At 34.9% G+C, this 22,137-nt stretch overlaps 1 protein-coding gene across 1 annotated transcript in view; it reads right to left on the minus strand.

Moving 5' to 3' along the window:
- The window catches only part of BRWD1 (bromodomain and WD repeat domain containing 1), a 59,178-nt gene that overhangs the window by 10,911 nt on the left and 26,130 nt on the right, over positions 1 to 22,137 (minus strand). The window contains exons 22-37 of the mRNA XM_009891330.1: positions 21,208 to 21,324; positions 20,988 to 21,095; positions 20,486 to 20,610; positions 20,297 to 20,379; positions 19,739 to 19,850; positions 13,906 to 13,967; positions 9,973 to 10,128; positions 9,564 to 9,684; positions 7,828 to 7,953; positions 7,086 to 7,161; positions 5,794 to 5,838; positions 5,037 to 5,183; positions 3,731 to 3,883; positions 3,281 to 3,450; positions 1,423 to 1,658; positions 121 to 309 (exon numbers count right to left, since the gene is read on the minus strand). Of these exons, the coding sequence (XP_009889632.1) occupies positions 121 to 309; positions 1,423 to 1,658; positions 3,281 to 3,450; positions 3,731 to 3,883; positions 5,037 to 5,183; positions 5,794 to 5,838; positions 7,086 to 7,161; positions 7,828 to 7,953; positions 9,564 to 9,684; positions 9,973 to 10,128; positions 13,906 to 13,967; positions 19,739 to 19,850; positions 20,297 to 20,379; positions 20,486 to 20,610; positions 20,988 to 21,095; positions 21,208 to 21,324 (2,026 nt within the window). The remainder of the gene's footprint in view (positions 1 to 120; positions 310 to 1,422; positions 1,659 to 3,280; positions 3,451 to 3,730; positions 3,884 to 5,036; positions 5,184 to 5,793; positions 5,839 to 7,085; positions 7,162 to 7,827; positions 7,954 to 9,563; positions 9,685 to 9,972; positions 10,129 to 13,905; positions 13,968 to 19,738; positions 19,851 to 20,296; positions 20,380 to 20,485; positions 20,611 to 20,987; positions 21,096 to 21,207; positions 21,325 to 22,137) is intronic.

A 22,137-nucleotide genomic window follows, 5' to 3' on the forward strand; every position in this document is an offset into this window, starting at 1 on the left:
TGAAAAAGTTAGTACCTTATATATACAACAATTTAAAAAATACTAATTATTTTGTGTTTTATATATATACACACACACACGTGTTATTTGCCATTCACAAGAAAACTACTCAAATCTTACCTGTTTGTTTTCTCTGAGCAGCTCGATTTCTAGTTATCCTACGATTGCTGTTCTTTCTTCTACATACACCATTGTGTAGTGGAGGTGACACAAGAGCTACAGAGCTTTCTTTGCTGTCTTCTGAGCTACTTGTAGAGGATGAAGATGAAGAAGTAGACAAAGAAACCAAAGAACCTTCTATTTCACTTTCTGGAAGAAAAAAAAAAAAAAGATTGTCAATTAGAATTCTAAACATACAGTTAGCTTCCACTAAAGAGCTACATTTTGTTGATCCAATAAATCTTTGAATTTTCCTCATGATATCTTACAATACACTATCATGCCTTAATGTCTTACATGTATGAAATTGATAGCTCTACAAAATATAACATTCCATATTTAGACAGTGTTCAGTGATAGGAAGCTTCTTTAACCTGTATATAAGTTTCAAGTAAAATAGCACAGCTGTTTCCAAGTAACAATCAAGAGAAAAGCATGTTAAAAACCAACACAAAACATATTCTGACAGATCTCTTTTACCAGGCCTTGCATTCTTATTCTTTGAAAAGTTGAGGTGTAGGGGAAGAAAGAAAAGACAGGAAGGTTTTTATGTCTTGGGGAACTTCTGTCATTTGCTAATTTTGGATGACAATTTTTATGTAACATATATGGGTATAACACCTGTATTTTATATAGTACCATTTATCAAATACACTACATTTACCTCTCAAATAAGAGACATTCATTCACTACAACCACTTTCCTAGAACAGCTGCTTGAAATTAAGACATTCTACTATTTTATTTGGTAAGACTTAAGAGCATCAAGTAACCATGTAGGTAGCAGGTCAACTTTCTCTTATTATCAGTATTTCTCAATTCAGCTTTATTGTGAATCCCCATATAAAACCTGAAAAAAAACCCCATCCACTTGACTGTAAAATGGATACACAACCAAGACAGCTCTGCCTCTAAGAAGCAAAGTATCCTAGGTGCAAGCTTTTTCATTAATAGAAGTAAACGTACTGCATTCTATGCGATTTTAAAGCAGAAATTTCTGTGTTTAGTACACAGATCTTTTCATAACATTCAGTAAATGCAGTAAATGTCCAAAAGCCATTAAAATACACAAAATTCTGCATTACACAAAAACCAACTGCACAGAAATCTTGTCTAAAAAAATCATACTAAAAATGCAACCCTCATTTAACAATTCAGAATGTGATTGCAAATTGTGGCAATTATAAAGGAAAGGAAACATTAGTGGGTAATTCATATAAGACCAAGATGAAAATCCCCATCTGAAACCGATTCAATTTCTGACCTGATGATAATGCAGAACAATTTGTTAGTGTTGTGGATCTAGCTTTCCCATTCCTTTCAAATGATGCCAGGCATGCAGAATCAGAGGATTCACCAGAGGAACTATGGTGGTAATTGCTAGCATTCGTTTTATGGCTTGCAACACAGGCGGCTCTGCTTGAGGTAGGTTGAGTAAAAGAATCTTCCTGCTCAGATTCAATTTTTGCCTGAGACTTTAATGGTTTCTGCTTCAAATTTCTAGTGAAAGGGGAAAGACGTAAAAGCAACACAGGTTGTAAAACTATGAGAAATAACGGCAATTACGTATTTTAACAATACTTCTCTCAAAGCTAACTAACTGTATGCCATACCATTTTAGATTTATGGAAAGGTAGTTAGATTTGTGAGCTAACATGGTGTGGAACAATTTTAACTTTGACAAGGATAAGCATTAAGTACTTTCATTAAAATAATAGCGTACAATCCTAGTGAAATTATACAAGAGGAGACATTCTTACTCTGCTCCGAGAGGCAAGTAAGTTAATACTGAATGCCTTCTAGACAGCAATGTCCTCTTACTGTTTACCAGGAAATTGCAACAGCAGCCTCAATTTCTGTTGAATTCCCAGTCTCTTGTTAATTGCACACAGGCCTCAAAATAAGTGCTATGTGTACTAACATTATTCCACAATAAACTGAGTTCCAAAGACAGAATGGTGTATTTTTAGAGGAAGTTCACTAAAATAAAATGCATGTTTGTAGAGAAACTCACTGATTCAATTCTTCCATAGTATACATGCTAGAGTGCTACATGCAGTCCTGATAAGTCACTTATTTTCACGTTTAGAACTACTATTTTGTCAGTTGCTTGCTTACAGTCACAGGTTTTCAGGTATTTGTCTAGGTGCACAAGATATATATGCTCTTTTTGCTATCCAAACCCTCTCCCCAATAGTCCCAAACCTCAGTCCTCCTGAGCACAACTAACTTGTTTACAAGTTACATACAATTCTTCAGATACAAGCAGAAGTGTCATTTCAAAGGAACATTTCTTCCTATCCTGATATTTCTTTATTCTCCAGGAAGAAATAAGAACTCAAGGAATGCTCCCATTAAAGCTTAAAGCCCATTGCCAGGTATGTCTGGAGCGTAATCCAACACATACGCATAACAGAATTTGAAAATGTAGAATTAATCCATTGAATTTTTAAGATAAGAAAGCTAAACATGGTGAAGATATGTATTATTAGGGTTTTTGGTTGGTTGATTGTTTTTTTTAACTTGATATTCTTATTCCTATACATTCACTGCCAGAGAAGAAAGGCTGGACAGTAGCAGAAGGGTATAAGCTCAGTTTCAATAATTTACCATGAATACATGAATTAATCATGTCCACCAGCAGTTGTGTCCAAAACTTGTTTTCCTTCAAAAGAGAACAGGCATATCTAGCTACCAACACAATGCTATGGTAAGTGGAAATTTTTATAAATTCCACAGGACTGACTTCTGTATGGGATAAAACATGTAATCTTTTGCAATCTTTGTAATATATACACCAAGTAAGTCTTTGTTTCATTCCTCATTATTTCAGTCAGATTAAATATTGATTTCCTGACTAAAATATTAAAAAAAAAAAAAGCAAAACTGCCAACCTTTTGTACTCTTCAATCCCTTCACTGTTTCACAGCCAGTTTCATACTACAAAAAACCGCGCTTTTTTGTGTGTCTTTCCTACTACAAGAGAAGTAATTACAAAGTCTCACTGGAGTTAGCTAACCATTTAATAAACCATTTGTTCTGACTATCATAGACTAAATATGATAGTCAGTATAAATATTAGTCAGTTGTGATGTATCTCTACATCTTCATGATTTGATTACCTGAGCATTTTGGTAGGATGCTGCACTGAGCTTTGACTATGAAATCTTCTACTATACCTCCGGTTTCGTCGTAGTTTTTCATTCTGTTTCTGACCATTTTTGAAATCTGAAACAATTCTTCTTATTTTCTCTTCAAATAGTGCAGACAATCTCAAGGTCATACTATAAATCTAGGTAAGGAAGTGGCTTATATTAAAAACAGAACCTTTCATCCAACAATAACATTTCTAAAATGAAAAACTGTACAGAAACAAAACAGAAAAAGCATGGGACACAATGCTACATAACACTAGATTAACAAGAAAGAAATATATTAAATATTTTTGTCATACTTCTCCCCACTATCTATCCAACCAACAGCTTTACCAAAAGTACTGATAAACAAAGTAATTCCAAAATAATACCTCATTTCATTAAGACAAGCATAACCCTCCCAATATTAACAGCTACCTTTGACTTTTTGTTTGGAGTATAAGATTTTGCATTACTAAATATTAGTCTTATATCTTTGCACAGTTCCATTGGAGTGTCATAATTTCCAGCTTCCAGAGTTTCTTTCACTGTACCAAAGTCCATTGGAGTGTCTATAATATGTCTGTAATCCTATATAAAACATATAAAAAAAAGACAGATTAAAGAAGGTATAAAGTAAACACAACACTTTTGAATTTTATTTCTATAATCTAAGGGTAGCTAAGATGACCACAGATTATCTTAACCATCAGCCAAAAACAGAACCACCTACCACAGCAGACAGCAATGCTTTTGCTGAGACTAGTTGATTTAAAGTCTCCACTACATTATCCCATACAAACTATTGCTCATTTTTAAGGTGGTCTTCAGAATTTCTGAAGAATCACAATGCCACACGCTTGCACATGCAGATTTCCAGTTTCAATTCTCCTGAGTTTCCCCAATAAAAACTAACCCGTAACAATAACATGCAAGTCAACATTTTTATTGTTAATCAAAACGAGAAATGAGACTGCTTTACTAAACCCCTGGGGAGTCCTTTCCCTGATGCATTTTACTATGAGAAATAAACTGGTCTGGTTTAAAAAAAAAAAACACAAAAAAACACACACACACACAGACACCAGAACATGTCTCTCTTTCTCAATGAACTTTAGAGAACCTCAAAAGGTTTTTAAAACCTGAAGTGAGGCCCAAACTCAAGATGTGAAGTCCATAGGAAAACAGTTGCATGCTAGTTAGGAAGCTTTTTTCCTTGAAAGTTTGTTGGATTTTTAGACAAAGAGATCAAGGAGTTAGCAAGAATACTACGAACAGCTAGGAGAAAGAGAAAGAAAAAAAAACCAAGATTATAGGTCAGCCTCAGTGAACAGGTTTTGTAGATTGTTCCTCAAGAAACTAGTTTTAATTAAGAACATACATATTTACCTAAAATTGTTTCCCTATAAGGGACAGAAAGCAAGCAAAAAGAAAAAGATTGTGAGTGGTTTCAAACCATATTTAAGATACTGGGCATATTTGGAGACACCACCACTACTCTACTATTGGTTTGTGTTTTGTGTCAATATTTTGATGGATGTTATCTTGATGCAGTATAGCATTCAGCTCACAGTTCTAAGCACGGAGCAAAAGAAATTTTTTTGAATGGCCTGGGACTAAAGCCATAAAGAGAACAAATAGCTACAAGAGCAAAGGGGAGATCTTATTATGGTATCAAATGCTAAAAGAAAAAAAACCACAAATAATATATATATATCTTGCAAGGTTAATAAGAACAACTTACAGGATATTGATCCAAATCTACTGGCTGCCTGAAAGGTTCAGAATCTTCACACTGGAAAATTAAATTCACCAGTTCCATACACTGCTTCTTCCAACAGTTTTCATCATAGCCAGTTTTCATGGATTTTCCTTTTTTTAAGCCCCGTACCTTGGGAAAAAAAAATTAGAAAAAAGCATTTATGAAACTAAACATGATAATCTGTCTGGAATTATTTCTGTAGCAAAAAAAATGCACTTCCAAACATATTGCTTTACAACAAAAAGGGCACTATACTACTAGCAGATTTTTTCCTAATCTTTATTAATACTCTGATAAATGATACAATTTTTTTACTATCTTTCAAGTGGCTTTTTTATACTAAGTAACTAAGGCACACAAAAATATACCTTCTGATACAAATTATTCTCAAAAGATTCAAAGAATATCCATCACTCAAAATATTTTGTCCCAGCATCTCAGCTGAATAATGCTTTTGTTTCAGTATCATACAGATAAGTAAAAATTGTTACACTGAACAGCACTGGTATAAAGCTCAAAAGATTTTCCTAGACAACTAAACAGAACAACTACAGAAACATTAAAACAGCAAACGCCTATTTAAACAAAGCTTTTACTTCCTTAATACCATGTGAAAAATTCTGTTCTGTGATTGTTACAAAACCAAGCATCACTCCCACAAAATTTCAATACAGTCTGTTAACTAATTGTTCCTGTCAGACCTGATTCAGGTATATATGGTAAATATTAGCTAACTCACTTTTCTTCTTCTATATGATGTTCTTGGAAGACATTTTTCATCATCCTGCACAAAAGAAAAATCAATCTTAAAAATTATGCATGAAAAAATAGGTAATGGGTGCTCAAAGTGTCGTTAGATTTGACACTGTGGTAAAAATAGTTTTTTGTTCTAATTTCTCTCAGTAAGACAGAAGATGAGTATATAGAAAAATACAAAACAGCATTTGAGAGACTTGGAAAGCAAGATCCTAGATATCATCACTGAAGATTCCCGACTCCAACTCTTGTCCTTAATACAAAGGAAAAACCACCATCATAAATTGCAATGAGAAGACAACCATCAGCTTTGAACCGCAATGACTAAAGATCATCTGTAATTCAATTCACTCATAATAAACGTCATAAAAGTTTCTGATTTTTGCTCGTCCCGAGTTTAGGAAAAGACATCTTGAGATCAAGTTACTTTTGGTAAAAAGAAATACCTTACAATGTGGAAGTACTAAGGTGATGCTGAAGTAGCCAGATAAAAAACTAAAATTTCTTCCCTACATATTAACTTGCAAAGGAGAGCAGCTACTTTGCAACTTTATGAAGTATTGTTAGCAAATGCCAAATTAGAAATCAAAATGTGAAAGAGATATTGGTTTAAGCAGTTTTGGGTACACTGTAATTACACTATACAGCACTGCAGGTAGCATTCACTACATGAAACCAGTGCATATTTACCTCTATCAGATTTAAGATAAAGGCACTTTATTAAATTCTCAGTAATGCATGCAAATGTCATACATGATTTATATTGTGATATACAGAGAAATTGAGAGCCAAAGCATCACTGCAATAGTCACACAACTTGTCATCTTTCAGCATTTATGACTATATGAATGACAACTTTGGCCTTAGAAATAACCAGATGCTTATAACTAAAAACACAATGAAAGATAGCTATTCATGTACTCTTGAAATATTTGTATTACATTACTGCAGATTAACATGCTTAAGAAATACACCGCCACTCACAAAACATGGAAGAATTGCTGTAATTGATGGCACACTGTCATAGAACAAAATGCATATTTGTTATACTTTTTAACAAATATTGACAACTCAAAGTTATTTTAATAAAGCATCTCCTCACATCATTCCCCACATTCATAATATATTCCATGTTTATATTAGCTATTTAAATGTATAAATACACAAAAACATCTCTAGAAAAGTAATTGAGCAATTTTACCGAAAATGTTTGCTGCCCAGTGGTATTTTTCTTACCGCCATACATTATTGGAATTATTTACAAAAAAAGCTTACCAGATCAGTATCAAGACAATCCTGTTCATCATCTGTTGTGCTACATAGTTCAAAAATGTTTGTACAGTCCTGATCACTGTAATGCAATTAAATCTCTGTTACTGGAATAGCAAAAACATAGCTAGCATTTCCTAGATTAAACCCTGCCATAACCAAAAGCTACACATAAACTGGAAGGGAGTAACTAAGAATTAAATGAAATATAAAAATCACAGGATTATTATAATATTAACAAAGTAATGTTACATCTGAAAAACTGCTATACTGCGTATTTCAGAAGTGAGGGGAGAAGGGTGAAATTAACATTAGGGATTTGAAAGGGGCCTTCACACCTGAGGTACCTGCAGGAAGACTGCCTACGCTAACTTCTTTCAAAAATAAACCTCTCAACTGAACTAAGTCAGACAAGCTGCAACAGGAACTTCTACACATGTGCTAGACAGCACAGAACTTACTTTATAGGTTGGGCTACTTTCACATCAAGTGACATTTTGATACTATAAATACTAGTGAATGCTACTAAGGGAAAAAGTTAAAATGTCTCTATGTTGAACGTTTAAGTATTTCCCCAATTAAGATAATAGTCAAAAAGAATTACCCAACTGTCCCTGCAGTGTATTGAAAAACAGTAAGAAATCAAAAGAAGCAGGATTCACAACAAAGAGATATTAAGATGCTTATACTCTTCCACTGTTTAAGAGCACGAGTATTCAAGCACTTTATAGATTAAAATGCCACTTACTTGATAAACTTTAAGAGCTGGGTAGTGATCTTTTTTGCAGCTCTAGCAATAGCACTCCCAGGTTCATTGAAGGTCCTAGCATTACTTTCAATATATCTTACTTCCCAAACCAATGCAGAGATTCTCCTTAAAATTAAAAAAAAAACCATAGTATCTTTATTACCAAGATGAAAAGCTTAAAAACTGCAAAAATTATATCTCATGTAATTTCTTGTCCACATTACATTAGGTAGATGTTCTTTGCTTTAAGTTTCATTAGACCAGTCTCAAAATTTTCATTCACATGGAAAACTGAAGTATGTGTGTATATGCATACACACACAACATGCTCACTCAAGGAAGCAAAACCAACATCTTTACTCACTCATTTTCCAACTCATTATTGATAATTCATCTTCAGAATGTTTGTGGACTTCTAGCACACTTCGTTTTCATTCTTAAAATTCAGTTGATACAACTAACCAAGTAAGCACTAACATTTGTTACCACTAAATTATAAAATATCACTGAAATAATACTGAAGACTGTGGATTCCCTGCATTCTTTAAAAATGCATGCACTTTTTAAAAAGCTTACATTTCACCTTATTCAAAAAGCAGGGGAAAAAAGTACTATTTAACTATCATTGTAAATTATAACATTTACTATGGAAACATCAGAAGTTGTTTGTTACAAAGCCCTGTTAACTGGAACATAAATTGTGTAGTATCTTAGTAATTCTTAAATAATAAACAAAAGGCACAAGCAATTAAAAAAAAGTGACAAGAAACTTAGTCTAATTACATTTTTAAAGACATCTCAGCTATGATGTTCTTTTCTGTCTTCCCTCAAATACCTTGCTTTGAGGCCAACTGACTAGTCAACTGACCTCTCTAAGACAACAGATTTGTAGAAACTGCTACATATTAAAATTGTAACTTGATAGAAATGAGCTAGCACAACTATGCAATTTCACTTTTATCATTCACTTTTCCAATTCATTATAACTGTGAAGCAGAGACACCCCAAATTTGCAGCATTTCATCTACAGAATTTCAACGAATTTCCCAAGACATTATTTCAGTCTTATGTAGAAGGGAAACAACTATTAATGTATCTTCACTGTATTTACAGACACATTGAACCCAAGTCCAGATGAAGAACACCCTTAAATTACTTTTAGAGCTAAGGATGCCCAGTACATGCAGCAAATCAGAACTTTATTACCACTGCACTTCAGTTTCTTCCCTCTTTCTGTACCGTAAGTTTTTATAATTTAAAATGCCAGTAGTAAGATTTAACATTTCACCTCTATATTTAAGCCCATTTCTGAAAGTAACAAGCACTTAAGAGCTTAACCCTTGTCAAGTTCAAAGTAACTGAAGTACAGCACTTCAAGATCTCAATTAAGTCTCCAGCACTGAAATAACTTAATTTTTAATATTTACAAATTTCAAATAGCACATTTGTCAAAGAAAGAATGACAGTGTTTATTGTAACTGAAAACAGTACCAATACAGGTTGAAATCAATTTCCTTAAGAACTAAGAAACTTAATAAAAATGTCTAAGGTTGCAGTTATCAAGCATCAGAGCCCTGCTACAAAACACTAGTAATGCTGAATTCAGATACTGGACTATTGGTTTTCAGAATGTTTGTAAAGAGAATAATTGCTCTTCTTACTAAAAAAGTTTAGATCTCCTCACAATAGACAAACTCAAGGCCACTTCCTCCCTTGTTTCTACTGCAAGTACTAACCTGTAAAATCGGTTAGCCAGTCTTGTCCGAATAGTGTTCAAGTCCGTTGGATACGCAATCACAGTACAGTACTTGGGATACGTACACAGGTCAACTGGACCAGCAAAAGCTGCTGAAATGTCTGTTAAGAAACAGCAAGATTAATTAAATTATTTCAAGGCTTGTACGCATATGACAATTACGCGAGGTGCTCAATTGCTATGTGTAATTGTTCTTGATAAAACCAATGATGTATAAAAATATAAAAATCTCAGTATAGACAAGCAGAAAGATCTGCACATAAGAATGTATGAACATTTACAGTACTTTATCGTAGGGAATTTTAAAAAGATGCCATGGATATTCCAGGGACTTGTTTATAAAAGTAATGTTAGAAGAGAACTACCTAAAGCTTAGGTTACATGCTCACCAAGAGTCAGAAGCTGATCAATACCACTGATAATCCGTTCACATGCTTCATCACGAGATCTCATCCCCCACTCCCCTTCTTGGGGTTTGTATAGTAGTTTCTCCACCTCTTCAAAAGTCACGGAAACACTAGCTCCTAATTCTTCAGGCTGATCAACTAAAGAATGATAGCAAATAGGGAAGGATAAATGAGAACACAAACCAACAAGATAAATTAAGTACTCATGCTTATTAAACACTCAGAAAAAAAAAAAAAAAGGAGTTTGATGCTAAGACTATGGGGAAAAGTACACAAAATGCATACAACACCAAAGATACCCTTTAGTTGCGTTTTCTGCAGTTCTGAATTACCAGAAGACTCTTTCCTCTCTTCATCTAAGCACTAGACTTAAAAGAGGACTTGAACTCAGAAGAGGTTTTTTATATGCTTTTGTTTTAAATGCATACCCTGAACTTTACAGGATCCTGACTTAGTTTAATGAGCCAATTTGTGGCCCCAACCTTTAAGCATGTGCAAGATAGGCAATATACTTTTTGACATTCTTCCTGGTATTAACAACTGTGATCTTTTTGACATTTAAAAAAAAATATTTCTTTTGAACATGGCAGATGAATTGTTTCAAAGCAATAAGAACTGGCAGAAATATAAAGCTGTGATGCATGGCTCTGTGGAAAGAGTTACGCTTCTAGAGAATAATGCAATGTTGCCAACACAGAATGATTAAGTAGATATTCTATTATGCCTAGATATCTCTCCTCCTCAACTCCACAGACTGTTTTTAGCACATCTTCATTTTTTGCACTTTCGTTGTTTTTGAAAAGTGAAGTTCCTCATTTTGTTTGAGCATTTGAAAAGGAACAAGCATGTGAAGGTTCCTGATCAGACTCTGTGGGTAGGCAAGATCACTTCTTTGTACTGATTAGGACAACTGGAATTAACAGATAAATTATTTTTTATTAGCAGATAAATTCAATGGTATAAAGTGTGTAGGCTTAGAGCTAGAAACTTAACGGTAAGACTTCCATTAGCATATGAGAGTCTGTCCCTTAAAAAATGAAAGCAAGAAAAAGGATAGAGTCCTTGTCAGTGATGACTGTAATCCATGAATATGTTGCATACAAACTCTAAAATACATTTCAGTTACAACCACTGTGGAGAAAAAAAAAAAAAAAAAAAAAAGCTTTAGCAGGAGATCTTCCACATTTATGGAAAGGACTATTTTTTCCTTCAGCTGAACAGGGTTAGTCTCAATAACCCAAAGTCATTTCTAGTTCTTTGTTCATTATTGCATTGACAGAGCCCTAACAGTATTTGTTATCCATGGAAATCATATTAAAGATGAAACAGTTCTTCAAGAAACAAATGGGTAAAATACAAAGAGGTGCTAGGAGAAGCTGAAGGAGCAGAGGTGACTCACTTATATGATCCTTCTAACACATCTTGGAGCCAAAACAAATTCTGCAACCACACTTTTTGAAGACAACGCTAAGAGAAAGCAGCAAGTAATGCTTCTACACTTACACAGGGTTGTGTCAAGAAGAACTCACATGGTATTTGGTACTCCATTGCATAAGCACTCAAGAAGGATTTTCTCCTGCAGGAGTAACAACTAAAGCAGAATGACAGACTAAAACAAACAGAACTCTGTCCTTCTCAACAAGCACGTAAAGATCTCTGCTTTGCGATCTTTGCAGCACCCTGGTACATGTGACACAAAAGCCTTGACATAACAGCCAGTCCACACCAATAGTGGTTTAGTAAGCATGCTGCTGAAAACTGGACTTTCAGGTCCATGTGCACCAGCTTGTCCTGGTCTTGACAGCACTGTCCCTGACAAGACAAGAGTTTGACATCCGATACTGTATCTTGATAATCATGAGCAAAACTTAGGCTTGCAGGACACGAAAGGTAACAAATTAAAGTTGTGACCTGCTAGTTAGTCCAACTTCAGTGCTATTCTTCTAATATACATCTATGCTAGTAAACTCAATGAAGAAGAAATATTTTGAGAGAAGAATGGCAAACACAAGGTACAATTTCAATTTGATCTGTAAGTCGTTCAATTGCAGAAAGGAAGAGAAAGCAAAGAAGGGATTTAACCCTGTTTCATACTATATTGTTAACATAATAATGCTTTCTAGAAATCCACAACACCTTTCTCTAAGAGTTTTACTTCCCTACAGAACACTATTTTCTGGCTGGGAAGAAAGGTAGAAAATAAGGTGTTCCAGACTCTCTTCAGACAATTTTTGTTCTTTGTCTAGTCTAGTGGTTGCTGTGGTATTTATCATTGACCTGTTCAAAAGATGTTCTTCTCAATTCTTTGACCTTATCCACAAAAGAGATGCTAGCTTTTAGCTTTTTTTTCCCTTTTTGTGTGTGTGTCCCCTTTCCCAGTTTTCCTATGGTAAGTCATACCTCGTCAGGTCAATCAAAGCTTAAGCTCTTAACATGGCAAAGTAACAACTTACCAGATCAAAAAAGAAATTACGATTTCCCTCTGATATAGGCAGTAAATGACGACTTAGACATGTAACACTATCCAGATTTAAATTAGCATCTGTAGGATGTCTCTGTCATTACAATGCCAGTGCAGCAATTTCAAGAATTCTAGGTTCCTTTATGCTATCAAACTTAAGCAGTTGAGAATGCTAGTCTTTATATTTCAATCCAAAGGAGGAAGAAGTGATAATTAATATAATGATATGAACAGCAACTTAGACCATAGTATACAGCATTCAAAAGAAATTGATATGATTTGTCCTGTTAACAAAATAAATCCTGACTTAAGTTCACATGTAAGGCTTGTGAGCCTCTAACAATAATATGACTGTCTCTCAGTGACACATATGGGTAGCGTTAACCAGTTCACAATGAGTAAGAAAAGCTTCTGTATGTTAGAAAGAGACAGATGTTGGTGATAAGAAAATTGAATGTTTCAATTAAATCAGTGTGTGTGTGCGTGTAAAACCAAAATCCTGCTGATTACTTGCTTTCTACAAACTAAAATGTGTAAATATTTCAACTTGACATTTTGATTTCAGACTGTTTTGCAGAATTTGTCATCACAAAATATGACTGAAGCAGCTAGCTAATATTTCCAAAATTAGACAGTCAGGTGGCTACTGAGAACATCTACACGTGTACAATATACTCATCTAAGAAAAAAATACAGTATAGGCCTTTCTGGTGTCTGGGAAACAAGCTAAACTCCTACCAAAGGTTATCAATAAAATTAATATCTTTTTGACAGCTTATTCAGTAACTACCCTCAGTGTTTCACAAACTTTCCTCCTTGCAACCAGCTGGTACTGACAGGCACTGGAAAACTGCATTGCATAAGACAAACCAGGAATCCAACTGTTTCATTTACAGTTAATTTGGATTGGACCAGCAAACTTCATAAATTGCTGGCTTTAAACTATATGCAGTAGGGATGTGCTGACTGGAAATTATTCTGTACCTATTCTTCCCCCACCCCCTTATACTATAATGTATTACAATAAAGTTTTTTGAAACCTGGTATGTTTTTGAAACTTGACATTTGGAAGTAGTAGGTTTTAATCACGTAAGCCAGAACTACACATTTAAAATATTTCCTTCAAAATTGCTCTGGAAGATGCAAAGGGAAAAAATACAGGTATATACAAGGTATTTCAACAAATCTGAAGCAAGACTCTCTTTAAGAACTTTCTTGCCTACAATGCACAAAACCATGCTGCTGACATTCTCTGTAATTTAAAGGATAACTATTACCATATCAGTTCCACCTGTTAAGTAGATATGCACAAAAGACACTGTACTCGGATGACTTAGTGGCAAGAGTTGCAAGAAAGATAGGAATCGTCTAAGGTCCACTACCTGCATGAAAAAAAGGAACTGGAAAGAGGGAGAAGCACATTAAATTGTTTTATTAAATTAATTTCTACCTACCATTATCAGGAACTGGTTCCATGTCCCACGGGCTAAGCTTTTCAATTTCACCATTGTCCCATCTGATTCACCAAGATAAAAAAAAACAAAACAAAAAACCAATAAAAGTTATCTTGACTCAGAAGTATTCCTTCCAAGCAAACTTAAATCACAGCTATTTTTAGGTATTAATAAAATATACTGTATAAACATGCATATAAACAAAAGCATTAGCTAGCAATCAGCTGTCACAGTGCAAAAAGGAAACACTCTTCATAATAAATTCCAAATTAAAATTGTGCTCGTGATTTTGGCTATATGCAACTTACCCAATATAAAAATCAATTTTACAAAGCCTGTATCAAGAACTTGCAGAAGAAAAATAAACACTTGGAAAAAATGAGATAAAAACATGAAGAGATAGATACGAGAAAATGCCCATAGAAGAGAGGATTTTTTTGGCCAAACACAACAGTAGTTGTGCAAGCCTGTGGAATGTTTCAGAGAAAGGAAGAACAATAAGTGAGGTATTTGGTATATTAACATTCCAATTTATAAGGCATACTCTTTTCTTTGTCTTAATGCGGTAAGTGTAAAATGAAGAAAGTAAAGTTAAGTAAGGACCAAAAAGGAAGCAAAGGCAAACACAGTTGTTATGTATCAGAGTGAATATACAGATACGCTACTATTAAGTATTAGGTGTGAGTATCATTTTGAGATCTCTCCAAATCCTACCACATTTGGGCAGATTTTTACATGTTTTTAACAACACAAAAAAAAATACCAATTAATTTTGGTATTTCAAAGATAAGAAACGCCCTACTGATCCATCTAGACCATTAATTTGTGTCTTTAAAACTATTATTGGGAGATGCTATTTATGGAGACAGTATGATCCTGATATAAGTCCATTCTACTCATCCTTACAGCATTCATGATAATTTTATTCTTCTAGGCATGTTTGTGAATACATCCCAACCTATTTCCCTTAGTATCTGTTTATTTCTATCCAGTACCTCTTTGAACCTGCTAATACTATTTCAACAGCCTCTTGTATAAACGTATTTCCAAAGTTCAGCACCCACAATGTTAAGAAAACCAAACCCGAACTCTTTGAAACAAATCCCCTACAGATTTCAACATGCACCTCTAGTTCTGTCATTACAGAATTTGGTGAATAATAGTTTTCTATTGCTTATCACTTTTATGGTTTTGTGAACTATCAACACACCCCTTTCACCCTTCTCTTCCATCTGAAGAGTGACTTTTTTTTTTTTTTTTTTTTTTAAGTCTTAACCCACAAAGCATCTGGTACATACTCTTATAGTCACTCTTCTCAGTACATTTCCTGAAGTCGCTACACCTTCCTTGAGATGCTGAGGCACAAAATGCATCAAGACATCAGCATACCAGAGTGCCAGAAAGCAGTGAGCAATACTGTTTTGTCCTTGATATCCTTTCTGACGGTGGGCAACACCTTCTTGGTTTTTGTAGCTGCCACTGCACATACAGCTGATGTTTTTGAGAACTGTCAACGACCACCTCAACATTTCTGTCTTCAGCTGAATATACTAGTGAGCTCAATGTCATATAAGCATAAATAAGACCATTGTTCCCTCAGATGTCCTACCTAACATACATCTGCACTGAAAATTATCTGGCATTTTTCTCCCAGTCAGTTTCATGAGGTCTCTCTGGAAGTCCTCACCTTTATAGTAATATTTGACTACTACCCGGACTTGATCATTTTAAAGGTCCCTTCCAACCTAGACAATTCTATGATTCTATGACTTGTGATATTTACAGACCTTGGATTTTTAACTGTGTGCGCCCTACAAGAGGCTTAGAAGGACACTAAGTAAAGCTGATCCCAGCATAAATTCCTGGGGGAGCCTACTCCGGTCTGAAATATGACTGTTAGGAACCATTCTTTTGCACCCTATCCTTTAACCAATTTTCAACATATTCAAGTATTTACTCCAATCCTATGTCATCTTAGATTCTTTAACATCTCTTGAAGAGAAATCTGTCAACGGCTTCTTAAAAAAAAAAACCTAAATATATGCTGTCTGCTGTCCACCATCCACTTTATTCATAAGCTTACTAACAAAGACACAGAACTTCAAAAGGGGTAGAGAGGCAGAACTTCCCTGTACAGATGCAGTGCTGGCTCTTTCCTACAGCTGGGTTTATCCTTATGCTCAATAGTATTATTCTTTATTATAGGCACATACCAGAAACTGAAGTCAAATATATCAGTGTACAGTTCACCGATTTCACTCCAGAGCCTTTTCCTTTGGCAGGAGCAATCTGCCAGTCCTCTAGCACAGGGTCCAACTGTAGGACAGTTTGCAACTTTGCCAGGAGTTTCATATCGGAGTTCTTCAAACGCCTGGGTGAATTCCATCTACTTCTAATGACTTCATAAACTTAGATATTTGGTCTAATACCTCCTGCATATTTATTTCAAACAAACTGGAAAATAGAGATCATCCTCAATATTTTATAACTAAAACTCTGTGCAGGTAAGAGCACCTCTCCATTATTTTGGATTACCCATCAACTTCATAAAACTTGGATCCATCCACATTCAGCCTGTTTGATGTTTATGAACTAACAGAGTTCTGAAGGCTCTGAAGCTTCATCTATTTGGTTCTCATCCCCAGTTAATGTACAATAATTCCGAAGCTGTTGGTATTCATAAATGTATATACTACTTCATAATATTGCATGAAAGACTTTTATCAATACAGTTTAGCAGAGCTTAAGCCCCATTCATCCAGGTAACGCCACTTAATAATGTCTAAAGAAGCTTCTACAAAAATTGCTATTTTTGTCTGGCCAATAAAGTAACAGAACAGTCAATTTATACATCTTCTATTTATTTATTATCTATACAACACTATTCCTAAGCATGGGACAACCTGGTTACTGATAAGACTTTCAGTTAAGTTACGTGGGAATTACTCCCCTTCATCTCATTCAAATGTGGTTTCCCACACTCTCCCATCACTGACTGTTTAGAAGCCATCTTTCAAAGGTTGTTTCTGGTATAAAACAAAAAGCACTTCTATTCAAATAAAGCTCTTTGTCTCAGCACTGGCAAAGAACAACTGCAGATGCTCACTCAGCTGGATAAGCAAAATTCTACCATCTAAAAAAGCACCATAAACCAAATCCTGAGTGAAGAAGAGAGACAGCATATTGCAGATTTTTCAAGACAGAGCCACAATAATTTGTGTTTCAGTTGTTTTTTCCCATTTAAACATATGTAAAGTGAAGTGTATTTTATAATATTTTTGCATCCAATGTATAAAACATATGAATGCAAATTAGGAAACAAGACTTAAGATTCTTGAACAAAGGATAGTATTTACAAGAAGAGCTAAGGACCCAGCCAAGTCGCAAAACCTAACTATACCTGCAAAGCACTCCAGACATTTTCATATACATATCTTAGGAATCTTCTCTAGAAGAGTTGTTTGTGAGTCAAGGTAGAACAGAGTCACGTTCTCTACAAAAGCAGCACAAATCTTAAAAGACGTATCTTTTGAAAATGCTCTTTAAAGGGCACTGCATTCCTTACCTATTCAACGATTAAGCTAACTTCAAAGCAGCTCTAGACTTTCCTCTGTTAAAGTCTTACACATTAAAATATTGAAATTTCCTTTAGCGTTCACAGAAGAAAGGAGTCTAGGAAATTGGCTATAGGCTCTTTGTTGTAACTGAAAAATTGATTTTGAATTGGCCAAGAAAACAACCAAAAACCCCATCTAGACTTACTCTTAACGACCAACTGTAGTAATGTAACAAAACACATGAAAGGTGTAACATATGGAAGATAACATATATTCTGCATGGTAGCATATCAAGGGGTTTGAGCTATCTAACAGATAAAATTTAGTACTTCAAAATAAGATTTAGTTGTATTTTAATACTGGTATCTGACTTCAGTGGATTTTTACTCTGTACATCATGTTACAAAATAAGGGAAAATATACTAGCCAGTAACTTGAGTATTTTTACCCTTACATGACATGCAGGAGATATGCCCTAAGTATACCATCCCTCATGCCTGGGACATTAGTAAGACATCAGTAAGCATTCAGCATCATTTAGTTTGTCAAGATGCTCTTTTTAGGTAAAAGAATAGTCCGAAGAACAATGAAATGAAGGCAAGAAATCAATACACAGGTAGTCTGGATTTCATTTTTACGTCTGTATATATTTTCTAATGTAATTGTCAGAAGGGAAAAACAAGTATTCACACATACTGACAGATGTGCGAGATGTGGAGCAGTCTTAGCTTTATCACTGCCCAGAACATGAAGTACTCTTTTATGCTCAGATGATCTGTTGTAGACACTTAATGTTGATGCCACTTTTATTTATGGCAGATCAAAAGTGTCAGTTTGCTAATAGTAGCTGTGGAAGCAAAAGTGAAAATTCACTTGCCAAAAGCATAGAGGCAAGAACTTCAATCTGGAAGTTACTTACACCTTCCCACTAAGGAAAATCAACAGGATACATAAGAAGTAAAGTAGATGAGACAAGGAACCGAAATACATAACACAATCTTGGCAGTCTCACATATTTTCTATTAGCTACAAGTACTTCCTTTGTTTGGAATAAGTATCAGATCTACTCTAAGAGCCACAGGAAGAATCTCTGGTCATGACAGAAATAGGGATATTACGTATTCGCTGATTATTCTCCTTACAGTCCTCCTTTGCTGGGGGAATCCAAAGCAAGCAAGATCCCAGAACCATTCCAGACAACTTGGATAGGGCAGGACGAGGACAATATCCTGATTGTGAACACTGAGATCCCCAACTACCTTTGTTCCCCTTTCTTCTCCTTTATTTGAAGAACATCTTTGTTGACATGACAGAAGGTGCATAGGAACACCACTAATGTCAAGCCATCATCAGGGGGTATTAGAGAGTCGTTTTTCAGAACATGCCTTGGTAAAGAAGGTATGCGTCCAACTATCTTGTTGCCAGTTTTACTCAGATGTTCCTGGCCTTTCCTGTTTAAGCAGGTTTTTTTTCTACTCTAATACTCTTGATTTGCTCAATTTGCCACGTTTCAGACAATGTACTTGATACCATATGCCTTCATCTAGGCAGTATTATCTCCTGACAAGTAGACTGGTCAAAGGGATTTGTCTGTTACAGGTAAGACAAGGTTACATTGTCTGCCAGTTATCTAGCTAAACATCACCCAAAGAAGAAATCAAAAGGTGAAATGGCAAGTGGGACCTACACAATACGGAATATGCCACAATACCACTAGGCAGTGAAGAGATTCAAGTTCTGTCTTCACATTCATATGTCAAGCATGAAGAGAGAGCAATGCTTGGAAACATCCTCTACAGGAGTCTCAAGTGATAGCATGAGATCATCTTAGATGTATACTTGTTCCTGTAGACTATAATGTGAGAGACAGAAGTGTGAACTTAAAGCATAAAGATCATGATGTCAGCAACAACAGAAGAGATTCAGCATGTCCCACCCACAACCAATTATCAATGAAGAATAATAATTAGCCTACACTGGAAATTGCATCGCTTGCTTCGTGGAAGAGATTCAGCACTAGTCATTACCGAAAATGATTCGGAAATGTGAAAGAAGTCAGTAACTTCTTTTACTATATTATTATTCACTAAAAAGTTCCTGCAAGTTATTACATATTCACATTGTGCTATATTAGCAACTTGAAACCATTAAGAAGTGATAAGATAACCAGTAGAATCATTTGAACAATTTATACATTCTCATACCAAATAAGCCAGCTAAGTAAGAAGCAACCCACACTACTAACATTAGAAGTTTAAAAATCTTTCTATACTTACTTAACACTGTAACACTGAAAGTGACTATCCGGATATTGAGGCTGATATGGTTCTTGACCCAACACTGTTCCAAACCACCAAGCATCATCAATAATGGACCGGAACCTATCAGCTACAAGAAAAAAAAGTCTGCTCAGATATAAGAAAAGCTATTTAACTATACTTCTTCTACATGGAATTAGAAAAACTTTCGATCAACATATTTCAGTTTAAAGTTCTAAATCCGCTGATATTCAATAAAAGATGAGATAACTTATGCCAAAAGAATATGAGTGCTAAAATCTAAATAAGTTTGCTACTTAGCTATAAAATAAGAAAAGGGAGCACTAGAGTCTCAATGTATATTTTGAGGACTGTATCTTAGATCTATGGTAATCCCTCTAAAATGCTTAGTACAGCAGTTAGTAGGCTCAAATTTCTAATGGGCAAAGGGACCTTACCTACCAGAGAGCCCTCTGAAGTTACAAGCAAGTAGCACCTAGCATATGCAGCAATTAGCCAAGGAAAAATTTTTGCTTTCAAAAATTGTTTAGTCAAATACTTAGAAAGCACACTTACAAGCTTGCCAGTTCCTTTGCCGTGCTTCATCATAGAACTGACGTAATATAAGGAAGTCGATAACATCTGGCATATCATGGTATCTAGATAAAAAAAAATAATCCCTTTCATGTATGCGCCTTAGGGCTTCAGGAGGAAGCTTAAAAAGAAATGTCCGTTTACTTCTCAGTAAAATAAAGATGCACATACCTGATGGAAAATGATTTGTCTGTATGTTTTCCAGTGGCATGATCTATAAAGGCAAGCTTGAGGCAACACAGTGTGGGAGGACCAACTTCGTATCTAATTCCAACAATTTTTACCAATTCCTGATCCTACAGGTAAGAAAAGTTTTCAGCAAGTATTACCTTTTGGACTATGCACAGAACTATTAATTTAACATTAGGTAAACCAGCACATGAATTGTACCCACATCCAAAAAGGCAAAAATATTGAAATTACATTTGAGATTTCAATGGAAGACAGTTTTTCAAAGGGGGCAATTTTAACACAGCTGTTTATATTCGGGCTTCCCACAGGTAACTCTGAAGATACTCCGATAATTGAAGACACTTTCCCCTATTGTTTCCATAGAGAAACATTATGGGAAACAGCATAACCTCACAAATCCATGTTTTGCAAACAGTGTAATACAACTCTTCATTTGCAGACTACTAGTAATGAACTCACAGTATCTTCAATGCAGACCTACCCTAAGGACTACTTTTCTCCATGGCTCTTTGTGTGGATTCAGTTCATAAATGTTATTTCTTCTAACTGCTTCAATGTAAGCTTCATGGCCTTGTCGGAAATATATTACCTAAAAAAAAAAACCAAACATAAAACCCAAACATTAAATGTGATCCTATATTTAGTAACTATAATAATGTTAGTTAACACAAGCATTTCAAGATTTTAATCAATATTCCTACCTCATCACCCATCTGAGGAACAAAAGGGGATCTTCGAAGAGCTGTGTCTGTTATCCAAATGGGAGGATGCCAATCATATGACAATTCCAAGTTTACTGGTTGTGCTGGAGCATTAGCCTTCACATTTAATAAGACAGCAAAATTAGATATAATGGACATACTGCTAACATGACATGAAAACAACTCATTCCATTTTAATTGGGCAGACAAAAGCTTAGCTTATGAAAGACCAATGTACATTTCCAAAACACATGAGCAAAATTCTTCCAAGGCCACGCTTGAGTTTTAACTGTATTTGTAGTACTAATACTAAGCATTCCTTTCCTATATGAAGATTTGAGTGAGCAAGATTACCATTATGCAGGTCTTAAGAGAAACAAAGTTTTACAATTTAGATGGCAGTCTCAGTGCCCAATTAAAAAAAATAAAAATCTATCAAGCTGCAAGAAAATATTTGAAGATGGAAAATTATGAGAGATATTGCACAGTAAATATCCATATTAAAACAGCTCAAAAAATATCATTTTGAGAATACTTGGAAGAAAGGATAGAGACAAAGACATACCGAGATTACCCCAAACATTTAAAAAAAACCCAACAAAAAAAAAAAAAACAAAACAAAACCCACCACCTGTTTGCCCTTTATGGTAGAAACCAGCACATAATAGCTATTGTAACTTAAAAAAGGATAATTATTGTAACCTATAAAAAATTAAAAATTCAACCCAAGTATAAATGGCCACCATAAATAAACTGACTATATCCCCTAAGTTTTCAAAAAGTTATGTTACTTAAAACCAGACAGTTTAACAGGGTTTTAGTCTAATACTCTGTACAGTTATTTAATAATCACGTTTCCCCTTTGATACCAGCAACCTTGAGAATCCTTTTTATTTGAAAAGTGAAAATGACTTCACTTGGAATGCAGAT

Source organism: Charadrius vociferus, unplaced genomic scaffold (genome assembly GCF_000708025.1).
Source record: "Charadrius vociferus isolate BGI_N301 unplaced genomic scaffold, ASM70802v2 scaffold298, whole genome shotgun sequence".
Classification (NCBI taxonomy): Eukaryota; Metazoa; Chordata; class Aves; order Charadriiformes; family Charadriidae; genus Charadrius; species Charadrius vociferus.